Source organism: Amblyomma maculatum, chromosome 9, assembly GCF_055883805.1.
Source record: "Amblyomma maculatum isolate TAMU_Amacu chromosome 9, ASM5588380v1, whole genome shotgun sequence".
NCBI lineage: Eukaryota > Metazoa > Arthropoda > Arachnida > Ixodida > Ixodidae > Amblyomma > Amblyomma maculatum.
The window spans coordinates 17,342,343-17,365,662 of record NC_139352.1 but is presented as its reverse complement, the minus strand read 5'-3'; the positions used below and the strand labels follow the sequence as shown (position 1 = coordinate 17,365,662).

The 23,320-nt window shown below is 45.3% G+C and overlaps 1 protein-coding gene and 1 long non-coding RNA gene across 2 annotated transcripts in view; both read left to right on the top strand.

Moving 5' to 3' along the window:
* The window catches only part of LOC146178451 (mitochondrial enolase superfamily member 1-like), a 31,109-nt gene that overhangs the window by 1,629 nt on the left and 6,160 nt on the right, over positions 1-23,320 (top strand). Inside the window, exons 3-8 of the mRNA XM_084578279.1 lie at positions 9,294-9,409; positions 19,084-19,197; positions 21,738-21,778; positions 21,884-21,915; positions 22,004-22,042; positions 23,177-23,259. Of these exons, the coding sequence (XP_084434405.1) occupies positions 9,294-9,409; positions 19,084-19,197; positions 21,738-21,778; positions 21,884-21,915; positions 22,004-22,042; positions 23,177-23,259 (425 nt within the window). The remainder of the gene's footprint in view (positions 1-9,293; positions 9,410-19,083; positions 19,198-21,737; positions 21,779-21,883; positions 21,916-22,003; positions 22,043-23,176; positions 23,260-23,320) is intronic.
* LOC146178452 (uncharacterized) lies at positions 12,931-16,343 on the top strand. Its single transcript, XR_014700601.1, has 2 exons — positions 12,931-13,405; positions 13,501-16,343. It is a non-coding gene; the product is annotated as an uncharacterized LOC146178452 (long non-coding RNA).

Below are 23,320 nucleotides of genomic sequence, written 5' to 3'. Positions count from 1 at the left end.
TGACCCTGCAGTTAGTGATCTGCCATAGTTATGCGTTAGACATTAGCAAACATGTACATAATCGCATGACGTTCATCTGCGCTTAATGAAAATTTTACAATTTAATTTCTTTTATACAACATATAATTTCAGTTTCCGTTTCAGGGATGCCGAACGAAGGTTCCGACGTCAATCTATTCTAGGATTATAGTGATTTATGAAATTACGTACTACGTGACCCCTTTATCTAGACGTTGTCATACTGGCTTCTGGAGCAGCTTAGCACTAGAGTTTTCGTGAATTAAAACTACAAAGCAGCATGCGTCACGTGATTTCATATATAGTGGCTTATAGGACGTCAGAACTTATCCAGAAGAAATGCAATAATAAATAATTTATGAGCTTAGGCGAATTTCACGTTATGGTATACACGTTTACTAAAGCGCAAATGAAGTGAAAAAAAAATTGTGTTTGCCTCGTAGGGGCGGAGATTAGAATCCAACTTCGGCGCTTTTTCCAACTCCTTTGTGAACGCTACGTAAATTGCAGAATATGTTTGTGTACACATAAGAAAATGCATTAGTATAGTATTCAAAATGACCCATATTTTCATGTTGGCTTTTCAATACTACTGTAATGTTATAAACAAATACCGTTTTGCGTTGTCTTACGCGGTAACGTAACGGCCCCGTGTTGCAGAAAAGCTAGTGTCGGCGTTGTTTTCCGTTGCTGTAACGCAGAGTCACTCGATAATGGCTCTATGTAAGGCGAAGCTTGAGCGCCCCCTCCCCCTAATTTTTCATATTAATGATAGAACAAAACGCGTTGTTTCATTATAATGTACTAAGCGTTGCCATAACGTTTGACTCTTAACTACATATATTGCAAACATACTTCAACAACTGAGCCTCAGCCCTTTTCCCAATTTTTTTTTTCTATAGCAAAGGTGCGTTATTAATGTTAAAATAAAACGCATTGTTTCATTATAATGTACTAAGCGTTGCCTTAATGTTTGAATCTTAACTACGTATTGCAAACATACTTCAACCACTGGGCATCAGCCCTTTTCCCCACTTTCTTCTATAGCAAAGGTGTTTTGACCATGGAGTTGAATAGACATGGAGCACCGACTTCGCTGTTAGGAAGGGCGAAACTCTGCTACATCGAAGAAAGCTTTGTGGTGGTTCCGATAGCTGGCGTGCAGATTTAGCACCTGGCTCTATGGGGTTGCGAATGGTAGGGCCCCGCCGCGGTTGTACCTGTTGTAGGCCGTTATTGCACCTGCCACTGGTTCGGTGGCGGACGACGGCTGTTGCGACGCGCGTCTTTCTCCATCCCTCTTTTTGTTTCTTATCTATTTTCTCCTCTGTCCGCACGAGGCCATCCTTCCTGCTGTGCGATGTCAGCGCACGTTAAAGATCCCCAGGTGGTCGAAATTACTCCGTAGCCCTCCACTACGGCTCCTCTTTCTCTCTTTCCACTTTCACTCCCATCTTCCTCCCTTCCCTTATTATTATTATTATTATTATTATTATTATTATTATTATTATTATTATTATTATTATTATTATTATTATTATTATTATTATTATTATATTATCTTTAACGTGCGCTGACATCGCACAGCACACGGACGCCTCTTCGTTTCGCCTCCATCGAAACGCAGCCGCCGAGGCCGGGTTCGAACCCGGGTACTCCGGCACAGTAGTCGGGCGTCTTACCACTGCACCACCCCGGCGGGGCAATCTTTCTTCTCTACTTTCTTCTGTCCACACGAGAGATGGCAGGGGGAAGGTTGGGGGATGAGGGTGGCTGATCCTGACCCTGATGTTGTTGTTGTGGCTGTATGAAGAAGGAAAAGCATATACAGGAACACTAACTCTAAGTAAGGCTCCTCTATTTTCAAGCTAACATTATAATCATCATCCTTGTACGGCAGCTCTAGTATCGAAGCACCCTAACTGTTCCTTCAAGGAGGATAGGGAGAGGAGTAAAGCATGCTCAAATCCAACAACCTCTAGACCAAAGGCTCGGCGTTCGCGTAGCAAAATCGACCCATGCCGAATGCTTTACAGCGCGCCAGAGACGCCGCTTCTCTCTTATCGTATTCCATGGTTTTGACTAACGGTTATTTGCAGCTAAATCCCTGATGTAATATATGTCTGCCATAGTGGGCACGCACGGCCTATTTCAGAAAGCGCTTATCAGCTTTTCATGCTATATGTTCAGAGGCCGGTGTGGAAGTTGCATCGGTTGCATGTACAGGGTGATCCACTTCTACACGGCCATTGCTTTGAAAGCATCATTTTGTCCGATTCGGCAATTCCATAAAGCTAGGTGGCAGGCCATGAGAAGTATGTATCAGCTCCACGTCCCACTGTGCATATATCGCTTTGCTTCGATAAGTGCCTGCATCCGACGCAGTGCTGGTTTGAAAGCAGTGACCGTGTTATACCTAGAAGTCGATCACCCTTATACGTTGCGCTTTGTTGCGAGCTACTACGGCTCCCCTTTCTCTCTATCCACTTTCACTCCCACCTTCATCCCTTCCCTTACGGCGCGGTTCAGGTGTCCACAGAGCAAGTGTGACAGATACTGCGCCTTTCCCTTCCTATGAACCAACCAACCAAGTGTTGCCCTACCCTACTGAAAAACCAAAAGTTCTAAGGGGCAATAACCTCATAAAATCTCATTTAATCGCATAGAGTCTCATACGGCGCACATCATTATCATAAAATATTGTACATAATTTATGATAATGACAAGAAACTATGAGAACTTATGCAATTATATGCGACTTGTACATGATTTCTTATGTGAATTGAGTGAGAAAATGAGAGGTTATTGCCCCTTACAGTTTTTTTAGTAGGGTAATTGTTTGTCTTTGTATAACGCTCAAGTTATTTGAGTGACATACAAGTGCTGGGCTTAGACGCTCGTGTAGCGATGTTAGATTCATGTTTAAATATTCTTTGAAAAGTTATTCTATTATTCATTAAGGCAGAAGCCGGTTCATGAAATGAATTCTTTTCCTAGTACCTAGCTGTCATGGAAGTTGTCCGCATTAATGGTACTGGAAGTTTGTGACGCCAGTTTGACTCAATAGCACGTAATAGCGTCAGCGATTTTAGAGAGATGAAAAGGTAGAGGGTTCGAGTCCCTAACTATGATCAAGGATTCTAGTTTATATAAATTCATGTCTGAGGTTAAAACTCCGGGTAGTTTGAGACCCGGAAAAGGTCGTAGGTTCGAGACCCTCGCTCACGTCATAGCTGCTGCGATGCCGTGCATAAGGTCGAGGGTTCGAGTACCTAGCTCGTTTCACTATCGCCACAGTGACGCCAGCCGTTGTCAAGGTACCGAAGGACCGAAGGGCCGAGTGGGACGGCATGAGTAAAACCCCTCAATAAACTAAAAGTAGCGCCATCTAAAACCCCTTGATACTTTGAAAGTTACGCCAACGATTAAACTTTGCCGCCGCCGCGCTACCTCCTCGCCTCCTCCTCGCCCCTTGCGCGCCCCTTCGCTGAAGGCCGGCTCTCCGTCCGATTTCCTGAGCGACGATTGGTATCCCTGCCGTTGCCATTGGAAACCGACGCGCGTCTGGCGTCTTCCTTGTGTTTTCTTTTTCCTTCGCGCCATTTTTCTCCTAGTCTCGGCGAGCGAATATTGCGCGCTGTGCTTTTATTGCAGCGTGCAAGCTCTATGCCGTGCTGTTGCAAGTACAACTGCAGCAAGCGGCCTGAAGATGGTTATGCGGTATTCATGATATCTCAAGGCAAGCGTGACGGCTTGCGCAAGAGTCAATGGATTCACAAGATTAGTCGAAAGACGTTTATTCCTAGAAACAACAGAGTTGTTTGCGACGTCGGGTGCCTTTCTCACTCCCCGTAATAACGCATCACCTGACGCTGCGTTTTTTATTCCTGCTTGCTCCTCAATATTTTTGCGGCGGCAGCATGTTCATTGTATAAAAATAAGGTTGTCCTCTGCAGCATGCTGAATATTCTGCGAGGCTCCAAGGCTCCATCATTTAACACGCTTCGACTTCTGTACAGTCAGAAACAGGGCGCTATGATCTGCTTTTTGCGGTCAGAAATAACTGGAAAATTACAGTCTCTCGATTGCATTTGTCGCGATTATGCTAGGATCCCTGGCCTCCTTCACTAAAAATCAAAATTCGGGCTTGTAGAGGAGCTAGCCTTTCCAGCTTGTACTTGTAGTGTGCGTCGGTTGCTCGGGAGCAATGAATGCTGGCCCTGAAAACTCTTTGGCAAGTAAACCCGAGGTATTGCGGGTAATCTGCACTAGTTAGGTCGTACGGCATTTTTTTTTTTTTCAATTCTTGAATGTGTCTTGCCATGCTTCGACGCACGCGTGGGTTAAAAAATATGCGTTCGTTTTATCAGGGATACGGCCAATGTGCAGGAGGTGTTCATATGATCACACACGCTTCACTTTGACCATGACTACTAGGCGCTGGCAGGTTACCTTCACTTTGAAAGCTGGAGCTCTAAAAGCGCGATTCCGCGTATTCATTTATTGCGAGAAAAGTTATCCCATCGATGTCAAATCAGCCGGAATCATTGCATCAATTTTCTGTATTTACGAAACTTAAACAATCAATAATGATTATAGTTATTATGTAAAAATAGGGGAACATTTTGCGAGCAACAATTCTTAACACTGTAACATATTACTCATTTAAATTGTATGCAAGAAGATTTTTTTTTTCACCTAGCCTGAGTAATTATCTCATCGCTCTATGTTCTAGCTACATTTCACTGAAGACCAGTTTGAGCCGCCAATATTACACGAACTCGAAAAAAAAAACAGGCCAAACGCAGTTCCATCAATTTTCTCTCACCGACCTGTCCTGAAGTAAAGGAAGCCTCCTCGACAGAGACATGAACCTCGCGCTGATAGTAGTCAGTTATTTCCGTGGCTTGCTCTTTTCCCACCTCCATTTATGAGAAAACAAGAAAGTATAAGAATTAAAAGTCAATGTATAGTTGTCTCGTCAGATATTATGAGATAATAGAGATATGACTGACAACGTAAGTCAATGAAAATTGATGTATATCAATGGGTCATGGGACGGCATCAGATTAAATAGTGATGGTTATGAATAGTGATAGGTAGTGATGGTGACTGTTACGGATAATAATAGTAAATTATAGTAATAGGCCCGGATAGGGAGGTGATAGTGTTCGTTGCGGATAGTGACAGTTACGATAGGTCTCTGGCATTAGTAGATATAGTGATAGATAGGATAGCGATAGTTAATGAATTGGCAGTTATATGCTTTCTCATTTCCGCACGTTGAAGACCTATGCGCACCTTGTAATTTTTTTATTTGATTGCTGCGTTCAATGAAATAAAGCTCTTTTACACAGCGCATGAGACCACAGCATGCTTGCCCCAGAACTTCAGTGTATCGGCAATAGGGCCCACCACTTCTCCCAGTGTACCCTGCTGTCTTTTAACCACACGCGAAGTCAGTGAGGGGCCGCGTACTCATAAAATTATTTAATTCCTCCATCAGCATCATATCAAGACTGCCGTGGCAAACCTGTTCCTTGCCTCGAAGCAGGAAGGAACAGCTCAAAAGTTGGTTTTATACAAAATTAACTAATGAACGCAGATTATCGCGGATCGCTAACTAGCACAGTGCCATTACACTTGGCCTAAGCTTTCCAACGGTATACGGTTCGATGTTGTAGCTAAAATTTTTTAATTTCAATTTACTAAATATCAATTAATTTGGCCCAGTAATTGATCGAAACACATGTACAATTAACCAATAATCCAATCTCATGGTTGATCACGTGACATATACTATGCTTAGAGAGATAGCTTGACAGTAGCGAAATAGACTAAGTCCTGCTTTAACCTTCTCTAATGTTGAAGTTCAAAGCACCAGCCTGGATCGTTTTCCGAAGTTTTACCGCGGTGACAGATTTCACGCTCTAAAGAAAACAAACACAAAGTCAGAGGCAGTACTAGATTAAGTGCACAAAGTAAAACCTTATCATGAGACTTAAAAAGTCTCTGTAGCACAGAACTCGCCTGAAAGCTTTGTTTATCAATATTCCCCATTCAAACAGTTCTAAGAAGAAACCAATCAATTCATGAACTTTACTTTCGGCATTCTCGATGCTTTTCTCGCAATTTTTCAAAAATTTTGAGCACTCCTGGAGCGCAGACCTGGCCCAAAAGCTCGCGCTTCACTCACTGCCGCGGCCGGCCGGCGGGCGTCAAGGGGAAAAAGCGTGTCGTGCGCAGCGCTCGCCGCCGCCGCGCGAGGCTGAAGCATCGAGGAGGAAAGCGCGGCGCGGAGGAGAGTGTCGCTACTTTCAAATTATCAAGGGACTTTAGCGCCATCTCCTCTCTCCTCCTCCGGCGGCGCCGCTCCTCCTCTCGCATTTCGACCGTGGCTCCACCTACGAGGTGCGCGACTAGCGCGCGCTCTCCGGAGCAGGCGCCCTTCACAGCCGTCTCGATCAGCGCCGCGCGCGCGCCGATCGAGGCGGCCGTGCGCCGGGTTTACCAGAGCCTTGCATTTTGTCGCAATGTATTCAGGTTAAAATATTACTCACTGCTGAAGCATAATTACCGAATGTTGACAGGGATTTCCCGCCAGAATAGTTTCAGCTGTGAGTGTCGTACACCGCATATACGCGATTTCGGCGTTGGTTCAACTCGCCGTCATCTCCGTGTGTCCGTAGTTCGTCACCTTTGGCCACTCAGCGGCATGGTTTATAAAATTTGTAACTAGGCGGCGGACAGGAACAATTTTGGAACAGTCTGTGTATGGTTTCTTTGCAGCGTTGACTGGATTGCGAACTGCCGGTAAACTTGAGAAGTGTGGCAGCAGTTGTCTTCCATGCATTTTCAATTTCAGTTGCAGATCAAATTAACTATAGGCGGTAGAAGCTGCAGTCTGTGTGGAGTCTTTGCAGCTTTGATTGACTTGTGAGCTACCGGTACACTTGGGAAGGGAGGTAGCAGTTATTTTTTTTAATATTTGGCGTTGAGACGGTGCCGTTTTCAGCTGCCGTGGTGTGTCACCATACGTACACAATTTTGGCGTCGATTTAACTCGCCTTCACCTCCTTGAGTCCGTCAGCCGTTGACAAAAGTGCGCAACATGCTTGAAAAAAATTTAATCAGCCTGCGGAAGCTGCAGTCTGTGTGGTTTCTTTGTAGGTTGGACTGAATTGTAAGCTACCGTTAAACTTGAGAAGCGTGGTAGCAGTTTTTTTTTTTTATATTTTGCGCTGAAACGGTTCCGTTTTCAACTGTCAGTGCGTGACACCATTCGTACGCGATGTCTACGTTGGTTGAACTCGCCTTCACCACCGTGCTTCTATGAGCCGCCGGCCAAAGAGCGCAACGTGCTTGAAAAAAAAATTAAATAGCCAGCGGGAACAATTTAGTAGCAGTCCGTGTGGCAGCAAAACACACGACGATATGTGCCGCGTGCGCGCCGCCCGCACCGCTGGAAAGGAGGAAGCTGCACGCCAAGAAAAAAAAAAAAAGCGCGCGCGCGCACGTGACGGCGCTCGGCCAATGAGAGGGTCGAACGACGACGGAGAGCGCCGGAGAGGAGGCGAGCGGCAAACTTCACATGTTGGCGCTACTTTTAGTTTATTGAGGGGTTTTAGGCATGAGCATGCACCTGCGCCCTCTTTTCCTACTTGTCGCATCTGGCGCGTCATTCGCTCGCATCATCTTAGGAGATGTCGCAAGATTGGTCCTCTTCTGTACAAAATTGTGACGCAGTTGTTCCTGCAGCGTTCCGAGAGATTTATCGTTTCGCTGCCTAATTGGCATGCATCTTTTATCGTCTAATTAAGCTATATGAATTCGAACCGACTTACATACCTTCAGTTGTATGCCATGCTGGAAGCACTGGAAGTAGTAGGTGAATATGTCTACCTAGGTAACCACAGATCTGGACCATGAAAAGGACATAACAAGGAGAATAAGACTGGGATGGATGATATTTGGCAAGCACTCGCAGGTTATGACTAGCAGCTTACCGGTATCGCTCAAGAGGAAAGTGTACAACAGTAGCATCTTACATGCACTCACCTATGGGGCTGAAATGTGGAGGCTAACAAAGGGGGTTCTGCTTAAGTTGAGGACAACGCAGAGGGATATGAAAAGAAAAATGATAGGGGTAACGTTAAGAGCCTAGGAAGCATGCAGAGTGGGTCAGAAAAGTAACTCAAGTTACTGACATTTTAGTGGAAATCAAGAAGAAATTGGCATGGGCAGGACATGTAGGGCGAAGAGAGGATAACCGATGGTCGCTTAGGGTAACAAACTGGATTCCAAGGGAAGGAAAGCGTAGCAGGGGCGCGGCAGAAAGTTAGGTGGGCGGATGAGGTTAAGAAGTTCGCAGGGGTCTAGTGGATGCAGCTAGCACAGGACCGGGTTAATTGGAGTAATATGGGAGAAGCCTTCGCCCTGCAATGGGCATGGTCAGGCTGCTGATTATGATGTATGTCTTACTCACCTCATCAGCTACGAAACGTGACCTATAACGCAGCGCGCGTTTTCGAATCGGGCGTCGCTGAGCTAGCGAGCATTTCGCCTTCACACACGTAGGCAGTCCTGTTTCAAAATTTTTGTAACACTACTAAAGCGTTAGGGAAAAAAGTCATTATAAGAAGATCCAAACAATTCGTTTGACCGAAACAGTTAACCAAAGGTAACCTATAGTATATGTTTCAGTGGTATACCGAGGGAGCGATGATTCAGCATTTCACCGTCTTGCCATGGTACGCTGGTATCACTCTAGTGGTGTATATACAGGGTGCCTCAATGCACGGATGGTGTGTGGAGAAATCATAGGCCGTGAACGGCAAGGTTCACGGCCTTGCTTATGTCTCTCTCAGCTCGTGCCCGTAAGTGCCGGTTATTTGCTCGTCACAGTGCGCATCCTGCCCATCATCCACGTATTCTTTCGACTGCACCCGGTATTATACTCAATACACTTTGTCCTGTAATTCTCGTTCTCGAGATATATCCCTTTCAGCAGTTCAGCGCGCTTCATCCATGATTTTTCTTTGCTTTGCTTATAAGTGAAGAACTTTATGGTCCTTTATCTAATCTCGGCCCTTTGAATATACAGTAGTCGGCAAAAGTTGTCCGTCGCGGTTCAGTGTCCATTGAATTTCGGACGGAGGACAAGAGATCCAGGCCGCGACATGGAGATAGCGCCAAATGGAGAGCAGTTTTACGTGCAAGGTGCTTTCCTCAAAGTGTCCGTGCTTGCGCAAAAGACAAACCGCCTCCTCCTGCAGTGGTGGCCGCAGTCCGTGCCCTTGCTCCGCTGGTGGTTGACGTCTCGCTGGAGTCCATATACACGAACTTCGGGCAGTTCTGGCGGAAGCTGACCAGCGACAGCCAGCTAAGATGGGTAAGCGCCTATCACATTATATGCTCGACTTTTCGTCTGTTAGGAGGGATGAAGTTTTTAAGCCGCGATATATGCATAACCTTGTAATACGTAAGAAAATGACGGCATTAGTAGTAGTAGTAGAAGACTATTGAAGCGTAATACTTAGGCGCCTAATAAATCGATGGCCTGCTGGACGAGCAGGGGCTGTTCTTCCTCACCCTCAGCACGAAGCCAGACCACCCAGGTCCAGATAGTGTGGGAGGGGGTGGAAAAGAAACCCGATTGCAATGCAACTGGGCATGAAAATAGGCAGCGGGAAAGGTAGGCATAAGAAGGGCAGATGGGACATGAAGGATCACGGCGTAATTTGTACAAATATAGCCGTGCAGGGGTTGTGAACGTACTCAGCTGTATCTGCCGAAGGACGTGAGCATCCCGAACGGAGAGATTAGTATAAGGGTCGGGGCAGAGCTTCCGGTCTAACGAGCAGCATTGTAATATTCGCTGATGGTGGCGCGAAGAGACAGTCTCGACCCGCCATCCAAGGACCTGGGCCAGGGTATGAACGGTATCCGGTTACGAGTTCCAGGGGCGAGCTGGTTCGCCAGCTCATTGCCGTCAATCCCCGAGTGTCCAGGGATCCATCGGAGGAAGACGGGGCAGAGCTGCAGCGCAACAAGTGCGGCCTCGAGCTCCGTGGACAGATGAGGTGTGAGAGTTTCAGATAAAATGTCACGTACAGCCGCCTGGGAGCCAGATTATATAATATACTGAGGCACAGGCGGGAGAGAATGGAAACTTTGAATGGCATGAATGATGGAGAGAACCTCAAGCGATGTATTATCCAGAGGGTGGAGAAAGGGGCCGCTTCCAGACCCGCGAGGAGCCACATGAGAGGCATCCGTGTAAGCGACTCCCATATGGTATTGAAGGGCGGACTATGATGAGAGGCGGCCAGCATACAGGACCGGCGACATATTGGCTGGAAGAGGAAGTATACGAAGGTTAGTAGCTTCCGGCGGGGAAGGAGTTGGCAGAGGGACTGACTGGATGGGGAAAATTTTAGCCTGGTTGAGAAACCAGCGTACATGAACTGTGCCGGAGAGGCGAGCTACATGTTGGTCGCGGTGAGGGAAAAGGAGACTGCGAAGAGGATGAAAAGACCCGGTGGCATATGGCTTATCGGTGGAAGTGGTTATGGGAAGACAGAGAGCAGCTTTATCATTAAATACATATTGCTGAAGGAAATATAGTGCAGTAGTGTGAGGGAAAGAGAAAACTGTTAGGTCGCGCCTAGCGGCATATATTACTGCTGCTCTGTTAGTGACCACATCCATTGACAACACGCCCTGCTGAACGGCGAAACTATTTGAAAAGATATACACAGAAGGAAGCGAATACATAGATTGCCTATAGTGCGTTAAAAAAATATCGCCGCGAGCTACTCGGCCCTGACATGCCTTGGATTAAATCATGTTCAACACACACACACACACACACACACACACACACACACACACACACACACACACACACACACACACACACACACACACACACACACACACACACACACACACACACACACACACACACACACACACACACACACACACACACACACACACACACACACACACACACACACACACACACACACACACACACACACACACACAGTGTGTGTGTGTGTGTGTGCATATATATATATATATATATATATATATATATATATATATATATATATATATATATATATATATATATATATATATATATATATATATATATATTATAGCCCCGCCGGGGTGGCGCAGTGGTTACGGCGTTCGACGTGCCCAAGGAAGCGGGATCGAATCCCGGCCTCGGCGGCTGCGTTTCGATGGAGGCGAAAAGGAGTGGCGTCCGCATGTGCTGTGCGATGTCAGTGCACGCTAAAGAACGCCAGGTTGTCGAAATTTCCGGAGTCCTCCACCACGGCGTCTCTCATAGCCTGAGTCGCATTGGGACGTTAAACCCCACAAACCAAACAATATATGAGTTTTCATTAACTGCGCGCCCCGCCGGGTTGGCGCAGTGGTTAGGGCGCTCGACTACTGTGCCCAAGGACGCGGGATCGAATCCCGGCCTCGGCGGCCGCTTTTCGATGGACCGGGCGAAAAGCTAGGCGATGTCAGTGCCCGTTAAAGAACCCCAGGTAGTCGAAAATTCCGGAGTCCTCCACTACGGCGTCTCTCATAGCTTGAGTCGCTATAGGACGGTAAACCCCCAGACCAAACCATTAACTGCGCACCATGCATGCACCATCCTGACGTCACGTGGCGTCATATCGCGTACACACTCGACTCGACACAGCTAGGGCTGCGCCAGTTTAACGTTGCGGTAATGAACTGCCAGCATCGCAGCCAACTATTATAGCAATGCGGAACTGCACGCCCCCAATGACGTCGCGTAGCCTGTCGAACGTTGTATTGCGCAAGCGCGCATGCTGCCTCAGAGATACTGCGTCTACAATTTCGAAGGTCAAGTCCACTGCGTGTGCTACGTATGATGACGTGTATATTTAATCAGGGGTGGCCAAACTGCAGCTTCTCGATGGCCCTAGTGCGCCTTGCGACACTGGCATTTGTATATCCTGGCCCCCAGCGCTGAATTAAGGTGGGGGCTATGGAGGCTGCAGCCCAGGGCCTTGTCTCCGAGGGTAGGAACAGGGGGCCCGTTTGCAACCTGCTTCATATATATGGAGCCACAAATAACGGAACTTCGTGCAGCAGTTAGGAAGACAGAAAACCATAACGAGGAAACGGGCCCTCGCGTAAACTGACCTTGCTTAGCTGTCGGGAATACCATGTTGAACTGGAAAAATTCCCTGCCACTCTGGAAGGTCCCTTTCTTGTAAGGTGATCTTCACCTGCTTAGGGATTGGAGAGGAGTTTTTGTGGTTTCGTATCAATTCCTCTGTCCTGTTGCTGCGGGAAACATCCAAAGAATGTAACTGCAAAAATAGATGAGGTAAGGAGAAAAATGTTTTTCCTTTACCACCATGGTATTGTCCAACATCTTACAAATAGTTCCATCACTTCTTTTCTCCCGCTTTGGGAGAGAAAAATATGCCATGCTAGTGCTAGGGAGCGCCGGACTAGTTAGTCCCATAATTGTTATGCCCTTATCTGAGCGTTAATAGTTACTTGTGTTCTGTGTGCTGCAAAACTCACTCACACATTAGTCATAGTGATCACTTGTCCTTTTTTAGTTTGGTGTAGGTGAAATGAAACAGGGTACAAGAGGGACCGCTGGAGAGGTGGAGGGGGTTACATATGCGCTTTAGCCAAGGGCCTCATTCTTTTTTTATTTCAGCCCTGCCCCCTCTCTAAGTCTAATCAAATCAAGTGAGCTCCTGCAGACCTCAACCATATATATCATTCGAGCAACATCTACAGGTGCTTGCTTCACGAATACGGCAGCAAATAACCGCTTCATCGAGAGGCAATCAGTGCGACCACCAACCGTTGGATGGAAAAAATAATCGAAGTGTCTAAAGGTACGTCCGACGGATCCATTCGATTCTCGTAAAGATACGGCGGACGTCGATATACAGGCTCATGGCTATATGCACGTCGAACGCGGCCCCATTCCGCTTGCTACGCGTGAATGGATCTCATCCTCTATGATATCAGCTAGCCGCGACTCTCGATGAGGTGCTACGAAGAGTGCATCCGTTCTAACATAGATCACGGTCTTCACTTAGGGTTGTGTACGGCAAACATCGCTGTCAAGCGCATAGCTGCAGGCGATATGCTACGTACTGCACCAGCTCCACCAGCTGGCATCGAGATACGCACATTCACGAGCAGCTTTCGCTTCGCACTAAACTATCACCCCGATCTGCCCGTAATGCGAGCGAGCTATTCCTAGCATTTACGCTGTCTTAGGTCCTGCATCGACCTCTGAAGATCTAGCGCCGGCACAACACACACACACCTCGTCGTGCAGCTGAACATTCGGCAGTCCAAAGTATGTATGTGAAATGGCATTGTGCTCGTTCCTCACATGCAGACCGAGGAAACAGGATGTTTTTAGCTAAATTCTTCGTTTAAATTCTACCTCAGAGCCGTGGCAGAAGACATGCCGAATCTACTAGAGGCCTGCACATCGACTCGTCGAGGCGAAGACCTACTGCACCGCACCGCAAGAGTGCACAACCGGAAAGCCGGAAGCGTGAATGATCCGAATTCCCTGTGAACAGCAATGTTCTTTGGTATATAGGGGATTACTAGACTAAAGTGCTTAGGCTGCATCTTTTTCTTGTCGTTGAAGTTTGCGTACATGTAGTTTAAACCCCCGCATGCTCGAGGTTAGCGTGATCCGACTGAACGGCCGCGCAGCTTTGAAACGATCGGGATCGATATGCATGCATCGCCGGGCTTAGGTACGCGGTAGAAAATGTGCGCTGCACATTTCGTTGAAGAAGCTGACTCTTGGAATTTTGCAGAGTGTGCCATGCAAGCGATCGTTGCTACAACCACGCATCCATGTTCCCACGGCTGGCCTACCCCGAGGCGCATAAATGTTCAACCGTGGACGTATCAATGATCGAAGAGAGGACAGATTTTCACAATATTGGGCGCGAAATCGATAGCTACCAGTGCTCAGTGTTAGAGAAATTCTGCCTTGATCATGCGCAATTCAGTGTTTCAGGTGTGGTCAGTAGCTATACAAGTTTGAACAGTTCGCCTTTCAAGTCAGCGGCGCCAGCGATGGATCGGCGGAGCGATTTTCCACGCTACACCGCTGTCTTGCTAGAAAGCCTATCTAGGCGGCGTTTGACATTCACCTGCTTTTTGTTGGCCCCGTAATTGAAAGCAACGCCTTCAGAAACGCGTTAAATGTTCAAAAATGTATTTTCTTCAACAGTTTCACTCCAGGCTGTCAAAGCAGGCGGACGTTGATAAAACAGTTGAGCACTCCAGTCTTCAGAAATCTGTACAATCACCTTCAGTTTGTAAAATTATTGGAATAGGTCACTTTCCGATCGCTGGGACATAGACCCTCATGACAGCGCTGTCACGTGAATAAGGACCACACCAGGCCGAAAGCTTGACTCATATAACATAGCTAACCAAGGTATACCTTACTACAGCATTGTGTTGATTTTTATGGTGCCTAAGCGACTAATGCTGCCATGCACCAAGAACAAGGTTTAATGTATTTATTTTGTGTGTAATGACTAAAATGTTCTTTAGGATGTAGCTTGTTAGGAACATTTTAGGAAACCAAAAATGCAGGAAATTTGCACGTCTCTCCTAGGATCATGCTGGGATGGAAATGGATCTGTTGGAAATTGTACAAAATGTTTCCTCTTTTCTCGACTCTGGCGCATGTGTAAGATATGGTTTATTATTAGTTCATCTCCACACTCCTTGCATATTGGTTTGTCCACTTTCATAAGTATGAAGCTGTGTGTGAGGTTTGGGTATGTGTTTTGTGAAGATGACCTAAAATGTCCTCCATGTTGTGTTTTTGATTACTGCATGATTTCCATTTCTTAATGACAGGTTTGACAAGTATAGTTTGTAGTTTATTTCAATGTTTCAAAAATCCTGCCATTTCACTCTCACTTTTCTTTGTACAAGCTTCTTGGTATCTTCATGCAGCATATTCACCCTCTGTAATTTAGCATTGCGTCAAGGTAACCTGGTTATTTCTTTTCATCACCTTTCAAGACTACTGTCCCGATTTCATAAAGTTTCTGACGACAGGAACTCCTTGGAAGTCATAGAAATAAATGAGATCCACAATCATGAGCTATCTAGGGTATGCATATACATGTCCATCGCTCAGTGGAATGGCGTCAGTACGCTGTTAGAACAGGTCTTGAGATAACAACAACCATTGTCTGAGGTGGTCCTTTAATGGCCATTGAAATGCTATGTAACTACAGGTACTGATAGAACTCTTGATCATGTTATGTGATGATGCGATCCTTGCATGAATATAGGTATACATTTCAGAATCTGCAGTGCACCACTTGACCATTTGCCACCAGTTTGTGTGAAAATGTATTTTTCATGCATGTTAACCAGTGTTTAACAGATGACCCCTGTGCACAAGCCAAAAGTGCCACGAGCCAAATGTCATGAGGCCACACGACATGGCAGGAGCTGTTAAGCCAAGCTTACAAAGTTATATTTGAAATATTTCATCTTCAACGTTTCAGCTCCAATTAAGAAAGGTTGAGGCTTACAGAGGTCTATGCCAGGTTGTCTATCACCTAACAGGGCAGCCTACGACCGTATGCTAATGAGTATATCTGAGATAACAGAGACATGAATTAAGGAATTAGTAGTAATGTTTGTAGCAAAGGGCATGTAAATTAACGAGAATCCACAGTGGGATCTGCAGACAAGAACCATTAACGCTGGCACACCATACCCTTACAGGTGGAGATTAGGAGTCTCCCTAATTTTTTGTCTGCTCAAAGCTTGTCATTTCCTTCGTTCTTCCAGATGAGGAAGATGTGAAAATGATAGCATCTAAAATGCCAGAGACCATCGTTAACAAGGATGCTGATCCCAACAGCGTAAAAAGGAATTTCAGAAAAGATGGGTGACTAGTAATGCTGGCAACAGTTGAAACTAAGTGGAAAGGCATGAAATTGAAATGCAACATATGCAGAGATATGTTGCGAGACGACCAGTCTGTGGTGTGCGACATCTGTCTCCGTTAGTTCCATCAAGTGATTGGCCAAAGCAGATGGGGCTTGTGGTTTTGTGATAAGTGCAGTGTAGTAGCATAGATGCAACCTTGCCCATTAATAATTCGAGTGGAGTAAGTGCATTGTTTTGTTTTGTTCATGGTTTCCATGAAAACATTATGAGAAATTTTTTCCTAGAGAATGTTTGCTGAAATGTGAATATAATGTGCAATAAAACTAGTGTTTTCTTGCTGTTTACTTTTCCTTGCATACATTAGTTCTGTGAAGAAAACCACAGGCTAGAAAGAAATGTAATGGCATGCATTTTCATACTTGGCCTCGTTGTGCTGGCTCAGTAGTTAGAGTGCTTGGCTGCTGAACCCAAAGATGCAGATTTGGTTCCAGCCACAGCAGGGACATTTTAATAGAGGCGAAACAATAGGCCGTCATGCACCGTGCGGTGTCAGTGCATGTAAAAGAACCCCAGATGGTCGAAATTATACCGGAGCCCTCAACTATTGTGTTCCTCATAGCCATAGTTATTTTGGGATCCTATACCAGATATATATCACATCATACTCTGAGTAAGATGCTATTCATGGTCAGTTAATCATACACTAAATGATCAATTTTTTTTCTGCATGGTACAGCAGCTGTTGTACAATTTTACTTTAGCCTTCATGAAGAATATAACACTGGCTCCACATGGCCTTCTGTTGACCCTTGATATGCGTCACAATCACACACCCGAGTATTTGTCTAAGGGCACCTATGCATGCAAGGAGGGGACCATTACTTTCCATTTGTCCGAACTGATATGCACGATCCACATCATTTCTGTAATTCAACTGCCTGCTATTTGAACTGTCCAGCATTGATGCAAGTTTCAAAGAACTGCAATTAGCAAATTAATCCAAGCAGGAAACCATGCCAAGAACTGCTTTGGTTTCATCTTTAACAACTGTTTGAGAACTAAAATTAGCCAAATGTTGCAAAACATAGATGAGAGGTTACAAAATCTAAAAAACAATGCAGCCTACCTGTGGCATGTAGGGTTTCACATTCTAAAGTGACATATGTAGCTATGAAAAATACAGTAGTGGAGAGCTCCAGACTAATTTGACTGCCCGGGCTTTGTACTTTGCATTGACATCTTGCAGAAAACAGAAGCATTTGCATTTCGCCTGCACCAAAGTGCGACTGCCATCACTGGCATTAAACATCACGACCTTGGGGCAAGTAGCCGAACGTGCCACTAAGATGTCGCAGCGTCTACGTACATGCTATACACGTCAACCTTTCTAGCATTAAAGCTGTCACATGCATGGCAGATATTCATGTTCAGCTTTGGACTGACAAGTTCAAAAGTGTACTATTTGTGTTTTTCTAGCATGAAAAACAAAGGAAACTAAGGAAAAACGAAAAAAAAGAAAAAAGAACATAATATGTTGAAAAAGCATTAGTCATTAACACATAAAGCATATTCGTTCCTTTATTAATGATAAAGTGGCCTTCAACAATAGTACAAAGCCTGAACATTTAGAAAGGTGCTGTGCCAGGCAGCTATTTTACAGAAACCTGAACCATTTCACCTGTAGTAATACGCATCCCGGCGGTGTGGGCTGGGCACTTATTTTTCGGTCCACTCCAACATGCGAAAACTGCATCGTGCATTCCCATTTTCCGAGTTTTGAGCTCTGTAGTACAGGCTAACAAATTGTCGATGACTTATTTTCGTCTGATTGTTGCACAGCGCGTGTAAATAAATTACCACTGCACCTAATAAACACTGACATGCACGTGCAACATCGCCGATCATAAACGGTCACACTGATGTCCGTCCGGACATCGGCGCACTCATCACAGCACTCTTCGTAGTCTCACACAGCACTCTAGTAGGACGTAATCCGTACATCACAGCATCTCACGGTAAGCACAAACCACACCTCCAACAAACACGAATGACGCGATGCTTGGGCTAGAGACACGCCGGCGGCACCCAGCTTTTTTAGCGACTACGTAGAACTTGCAGCACCAAACCTCAATGCGAGCAGAAAGCGATGCGATACGTGACGCATCTCATCACAGATAGAAGTGAGGAAACTTTGAAGAATCAAAACTACATAACGACCGTCGTAGACGTTAATCCACATGATAACGAGGACCAAATGAGCGGACGTGCGGGCCGCGGGCTGGCTGTCAACACTGCGATTACATGCGCTTGCGCTGGTCGTGCTTGCGACCCTGCCGCGGTCCAACTCACGTAAACCTATCATCATGCCATCAAGTAGTATATCACCCATTCTAGGCACTATTCTTTGTAATTTCACATTTCTCGCATGCAGTAGTACATACTTCCTGCACCTCGCACGTACACCTCATACCAACTTCGATTTGGCTACATATGGCTACCGTGTTGTTGCTACAACCACATCTGGGGATCTCGGATCCGTCCGGCTTTCCCGACGGATCCCAAGGCCCATATCGGAGAAAAATGCGTTGGGTCCGTCGGAAGAACCCTACCGTTCGGGTCCGTCCGCCGTACCTCTGAAAAATATTTCCCGGATCCGTCCGTCGTATCCCGAAGAAAAACGCACCGGGTCCGTCGGACGTACCTTTAAGACCATTGATCGGGTCCGTCGGACGTACCTTTAGCCACAGCCAAAAATAATACCACGCTTTTAATTTTTTTTTTTAATGCGGCTCTTCACTCCTGTTATATTACATGCGTGGAGCGCATCCAGTTGCAGTAAGCCGTATCGCGGACACGTAGCGCAAATGAGCCCCTCCCTCCTGCCATTTTTTTTCTTTTTACTCAGGTTCTTCATTAAAAATATTTTCTGTGGCTCTTTTTGCACATGCCTTTCTGTTCGTCCCTCCTTTATTACATGCGCGAAGCACAATAAGTTATACAGCAAGACCTACAGCGGACACCTATATAGTGCAAACCATTCACAGCAATAAATTAATAACGTCTGCCGGAACTTTCTTGTTCCAGATTGGTCCAGAAAAGGGGGTCATTCACCTCGCCACTGCAGGAGTCATCAACGCCCTCTGGGACTTATGGGGAAAAATCGAGGGAAAGCCTGTGTGGAAGCTTCTCGCCGACATGGTAACGCTGACACTTTGCTATGAAATGGCACGTCCGCTAGACAACCGATGTGCATGCCTTTACGTCAGAAATACAATCGATATGCACGTGAGATATGTACTATAAGAGCGACCGTGCCATATCATTGAAGTGCGTTCTTCCCGCTAGCGAAACACTTTGTAAGGCGAAATCACTTAGTGTTTTGTCCAACCCTACATATATATGTTAGTTGAAATGTCAGCTCCAATGGTAGTAACAGGTAAATGCGTGTTGAGACAGGCTTCATTCACTGCAGAGGCGCTGGTCTGTTCCAAGCGTCGTGCACTCGTCATTATTAACCTGACTATAATATACCCGCTGCAGGGTAAATTCATCTTCCTAATATCTCTTCAATTACCGGGTCCTATATGCCAGCTTCATCCACTAATCTCTTCAAATTTCATAACTATATCTTGCGCCAACCCAACTTTCTGCCGTCCCCTGCCGCGACAGATTAACTGCTGCCCATTTCATTTTTGAATAACTCGCGTTTGCTACCTTTGCGTGCTTCCGATACTCAAGAAGCGTTATTCAGCCACTGTTTAAACGATATAAATTCCTTCTTGAAAGTCGCGCCAAGTTGCCGAAGTTTCCCCTCCCGCTCTACTCAATGCATGCCAAGCAGCGGAGCCAATGGGGGGCCTAGCAGTACTTAGAAGAATGGCGAATAGCGAGCGCCGCAAACCGCGGCATATTCAAATGAAGCAATTATGTATAAATCTATGAGCGACTGTCGTATCAGCGGCGAACTAAATCTACGTATACCTAGCGGCGCACTGGAACACTCACTCCCCGCTTAAAGGATGCCAACTCAACGAGGTCTTTCAACAGATCAGATTAGCTGTAGGCATACTGTCAGAAGCCCCGGGGAGTATGTGTTCAGCAAGGAAATAGTTTGAATTTTAAAATGAGCGCGTTAATTTAACGACAGCGAGGCGGCTCAGGTGTCGGCCGCCACTTCAACTGAGCGGAAAATTCTCTCGTCATACATTAATGTATGACGAGAGGCGTTTGTTCATCTCATATTTTGTCGGTGTGTTATTGTTATCCTATTTCGTATTGCTCTACAAATGAGAGCTGTTTTGTCTGCACGATGTCGAATATGCGCAGCACTATATATACTGTCGGTAAAGCCCGACAAAAGCTATGTTAACAGTCGACTCGACAGTCTATGCTAGAAACGTGTCCAAGCTAGCTAGGCCCCACATCTCGTTCCCGGCTGGATACCATGGGCCACTCCCGAATAAAACTAAGGGGTTATTAAGTATCATTAAGAGCTAGCTGCTACGATATCACTGCTTTACGGATAAGTAGTATACATTGTGCATTGTTGCTAATTAACTTTATTAATCAGTAGTGGCACTGATTAGTAGCTCTAAGTAGTATATATATGTTACCTAGTAATGAGAGATATCAAGTTAGTGCTTTGTAGTGCTCACACTGTGTTCATAATTGAACTAATAAGTGGTAACCGCATGAGATCCAGCTTTACCTCCCACAGCTCACGGCCGAGTTGGTTGGTTGGCTGGTTCACAGTAAAGGAAAGGCACAGTATCTGTAACACTTGTTTTTGTGGACACCTGAACCTAGCCACAAGGGAAGGGAAGAGAATGTGGGTGAAGTGGATAGAGAGAAAGAGGAGCCATAGTGGAGGGCTACGAAGTAATTTCGCTTATCTGGGTCCTGTACGTTTTGCGTTTTTCGGGGAAGTAACCTTGGCTCCAAACCACGTGGAGGATATCCGAAATCTCTCCGCAGGATGGACATGCATTTGTAGGGTATTGTGCGGGCCAAATCTTATAGTGTCAGAAACTGGACCGCTACTTCTATGAAGGCAAAAGCTCGCTCGTGTGATGCGCTTCCGCGACGCCCCTTCCATTCAGCTTGTGACACGTGCCATCACGTGACGGCGCCCTCTCTAATGCCTCCTCATGGAACCTGCTTCACTAGGTCACGCGATTTGTTGAGGCGATTCATGAACACAAATAGGTGCCACAACTGTTGCTAACATATCATCAAAGCCATTGTCGGTTAATTACACTGACGGAGAGCCACTGCAACATTTTTCCAAACGCAGCAGTGTAGTTCCCATTACTGCGCAAAGAGGGTGCCACATGATCCTTTCCTTCTTACATGCAGCTGCAAGCTGCGAACATATGTGATAGGACATTAAATTCTAAGCGGACGAGCTCCCTAAAACACTTTTCACTGAAAAAAGTTGACCGTTGGCATTTGATGCACTTGCAACGTATTCCTTGAAAATTAAATAAGCATAGAGTTTGTGGACTGCAATTAGCCTATTAGGCTGTGCTTTGTTGTCTTTAGTTCACGGGTCCCTGCAATCAAGCTGATGGCCAGCTCAATGCCACATGCAGGTGTGGGTTTTTTAATGCCCACTACCTTCAACATAGCAAGCAGGACAAGATTTTTTAATTTGTTGCTCTTTCACAACACAAGCTGCTTACTATGAAAGGCTGGGTCTCGTCATATTGGACACTTCCGTGTTTTCACCTGTTTTTCAGAGCCCACAAGAAATAGTGTCCCTCATAGACTTCCGATACATGTAAGTCAAAGATCAACTATGGAACAATTTCAACTAGGATACGCGAATGCCAACTGATGCAAAACCTTAAAGTTAATTGCTACTTTCTTTCTGCCTCCCATCCAGTTCTGACCTGCTGACAAAGGAGGAAGCTATTGGTATTTACTCGCACAGTTGCACCCAACCAGTCACTATTTTTCTCATACATAGTGCGTGGTGTCATAACACTCACTGTCGAATTTTCAGAAATACTTGAGGAGAAACAGCATGGAAAAGCGGAGCGTGGTAAGTACATCACAATAGTATGCCATGTCATGCTGATAACTTCTTTTGCCAGCAATATAAGGCACTTACCTGCATGCTTTTCCATGTAGGTGTGATGAACATTTGTAATAAACCTGCCGAAGTGGACTGGGTGGTTTGGTTTAGTGTATGGGGTTTAACGTCCCAAAGAGACTCAGGTTATGAGAGATGCCGTAGTGGAAGGCTCCAGAGGTTTCAATCACTTGGGGTTTAGTGTGCACCGACATTGCACAGCATATGGGCGCATTGCTATTCGCCTCCATCGAAAAGCGGTTTCTGTGGCGAGGACTGCGAGAGAGAAAATGTGGAGGCTCGTGAGCTGAAGTTTGATGCAGACAAACATGAAGTTCCTCCTTGCTCTGATGTTCACAACAGTACCAGTCCTTGAATAGCATCTCTTATTTTCAGGACAGTGGTCTTGTTGACAAACCCGAGACTCGATTTGTGTCAACGCACAAGCAGTTTAACAGTAAAGTTTTACTAATGCCATTAGTAGTTTTTTTTTTTTAGCAAATTTTTTTTCCACCATTCTACCCTTTATTTCTTAAGTAGATATATTTCTTAGTCTCCTCTTGCAGAACTCTCAACCCTACACAGAATAGATTGTCAGAAGCTTTCATACATTGGAAAGAATGTTCGCTATTTATTAAAGAGGCCTCTCTGAAATACTTAAGATTTGTCCAACATTATAGATAACTACGAGTGCTACACTGCTGTTATGAGAAATGATATCCATGTGAATGATTCCACTACCAATGTAGAAAAATTGTTATGCTTTGATATATATATATATATATACATATATTTAATAGTCAAAAATGCCTTAAAATAATGGAATCTTCAAATATTAAAAAGAAGAAGAGCCAATTTCACTGTCAAGCTTGAATTGTACATTAAATTATATATTTACTGACACTGTTAATTAACTTTTGTGAGTCATTGTATCATGGAAGTTATTTTCAAGTAGGCCATAATTTCATGCTAAAGCACACTGTCATAACTTGGCAAAGAAAGTGACTGAAATAAATGATGGAAATAAGCATTCAGCATTTTGAATTTTAAGTAAAGGGTGGGATAAGTACTGACACGGTCCTCTGTTCTTACGTCAATCCACAGAGAAGGATCTCTTGGCCACTGGTTACCCAGCATACACTACAGCCTGTGGATGGCTTGGATATACAGATGAAAAAATTAAGCAGGTGAGCATTTATTGCAAATTAGCAAAGATGCTCTGGATGCCATTTTCTGGAGAGGTTTCCT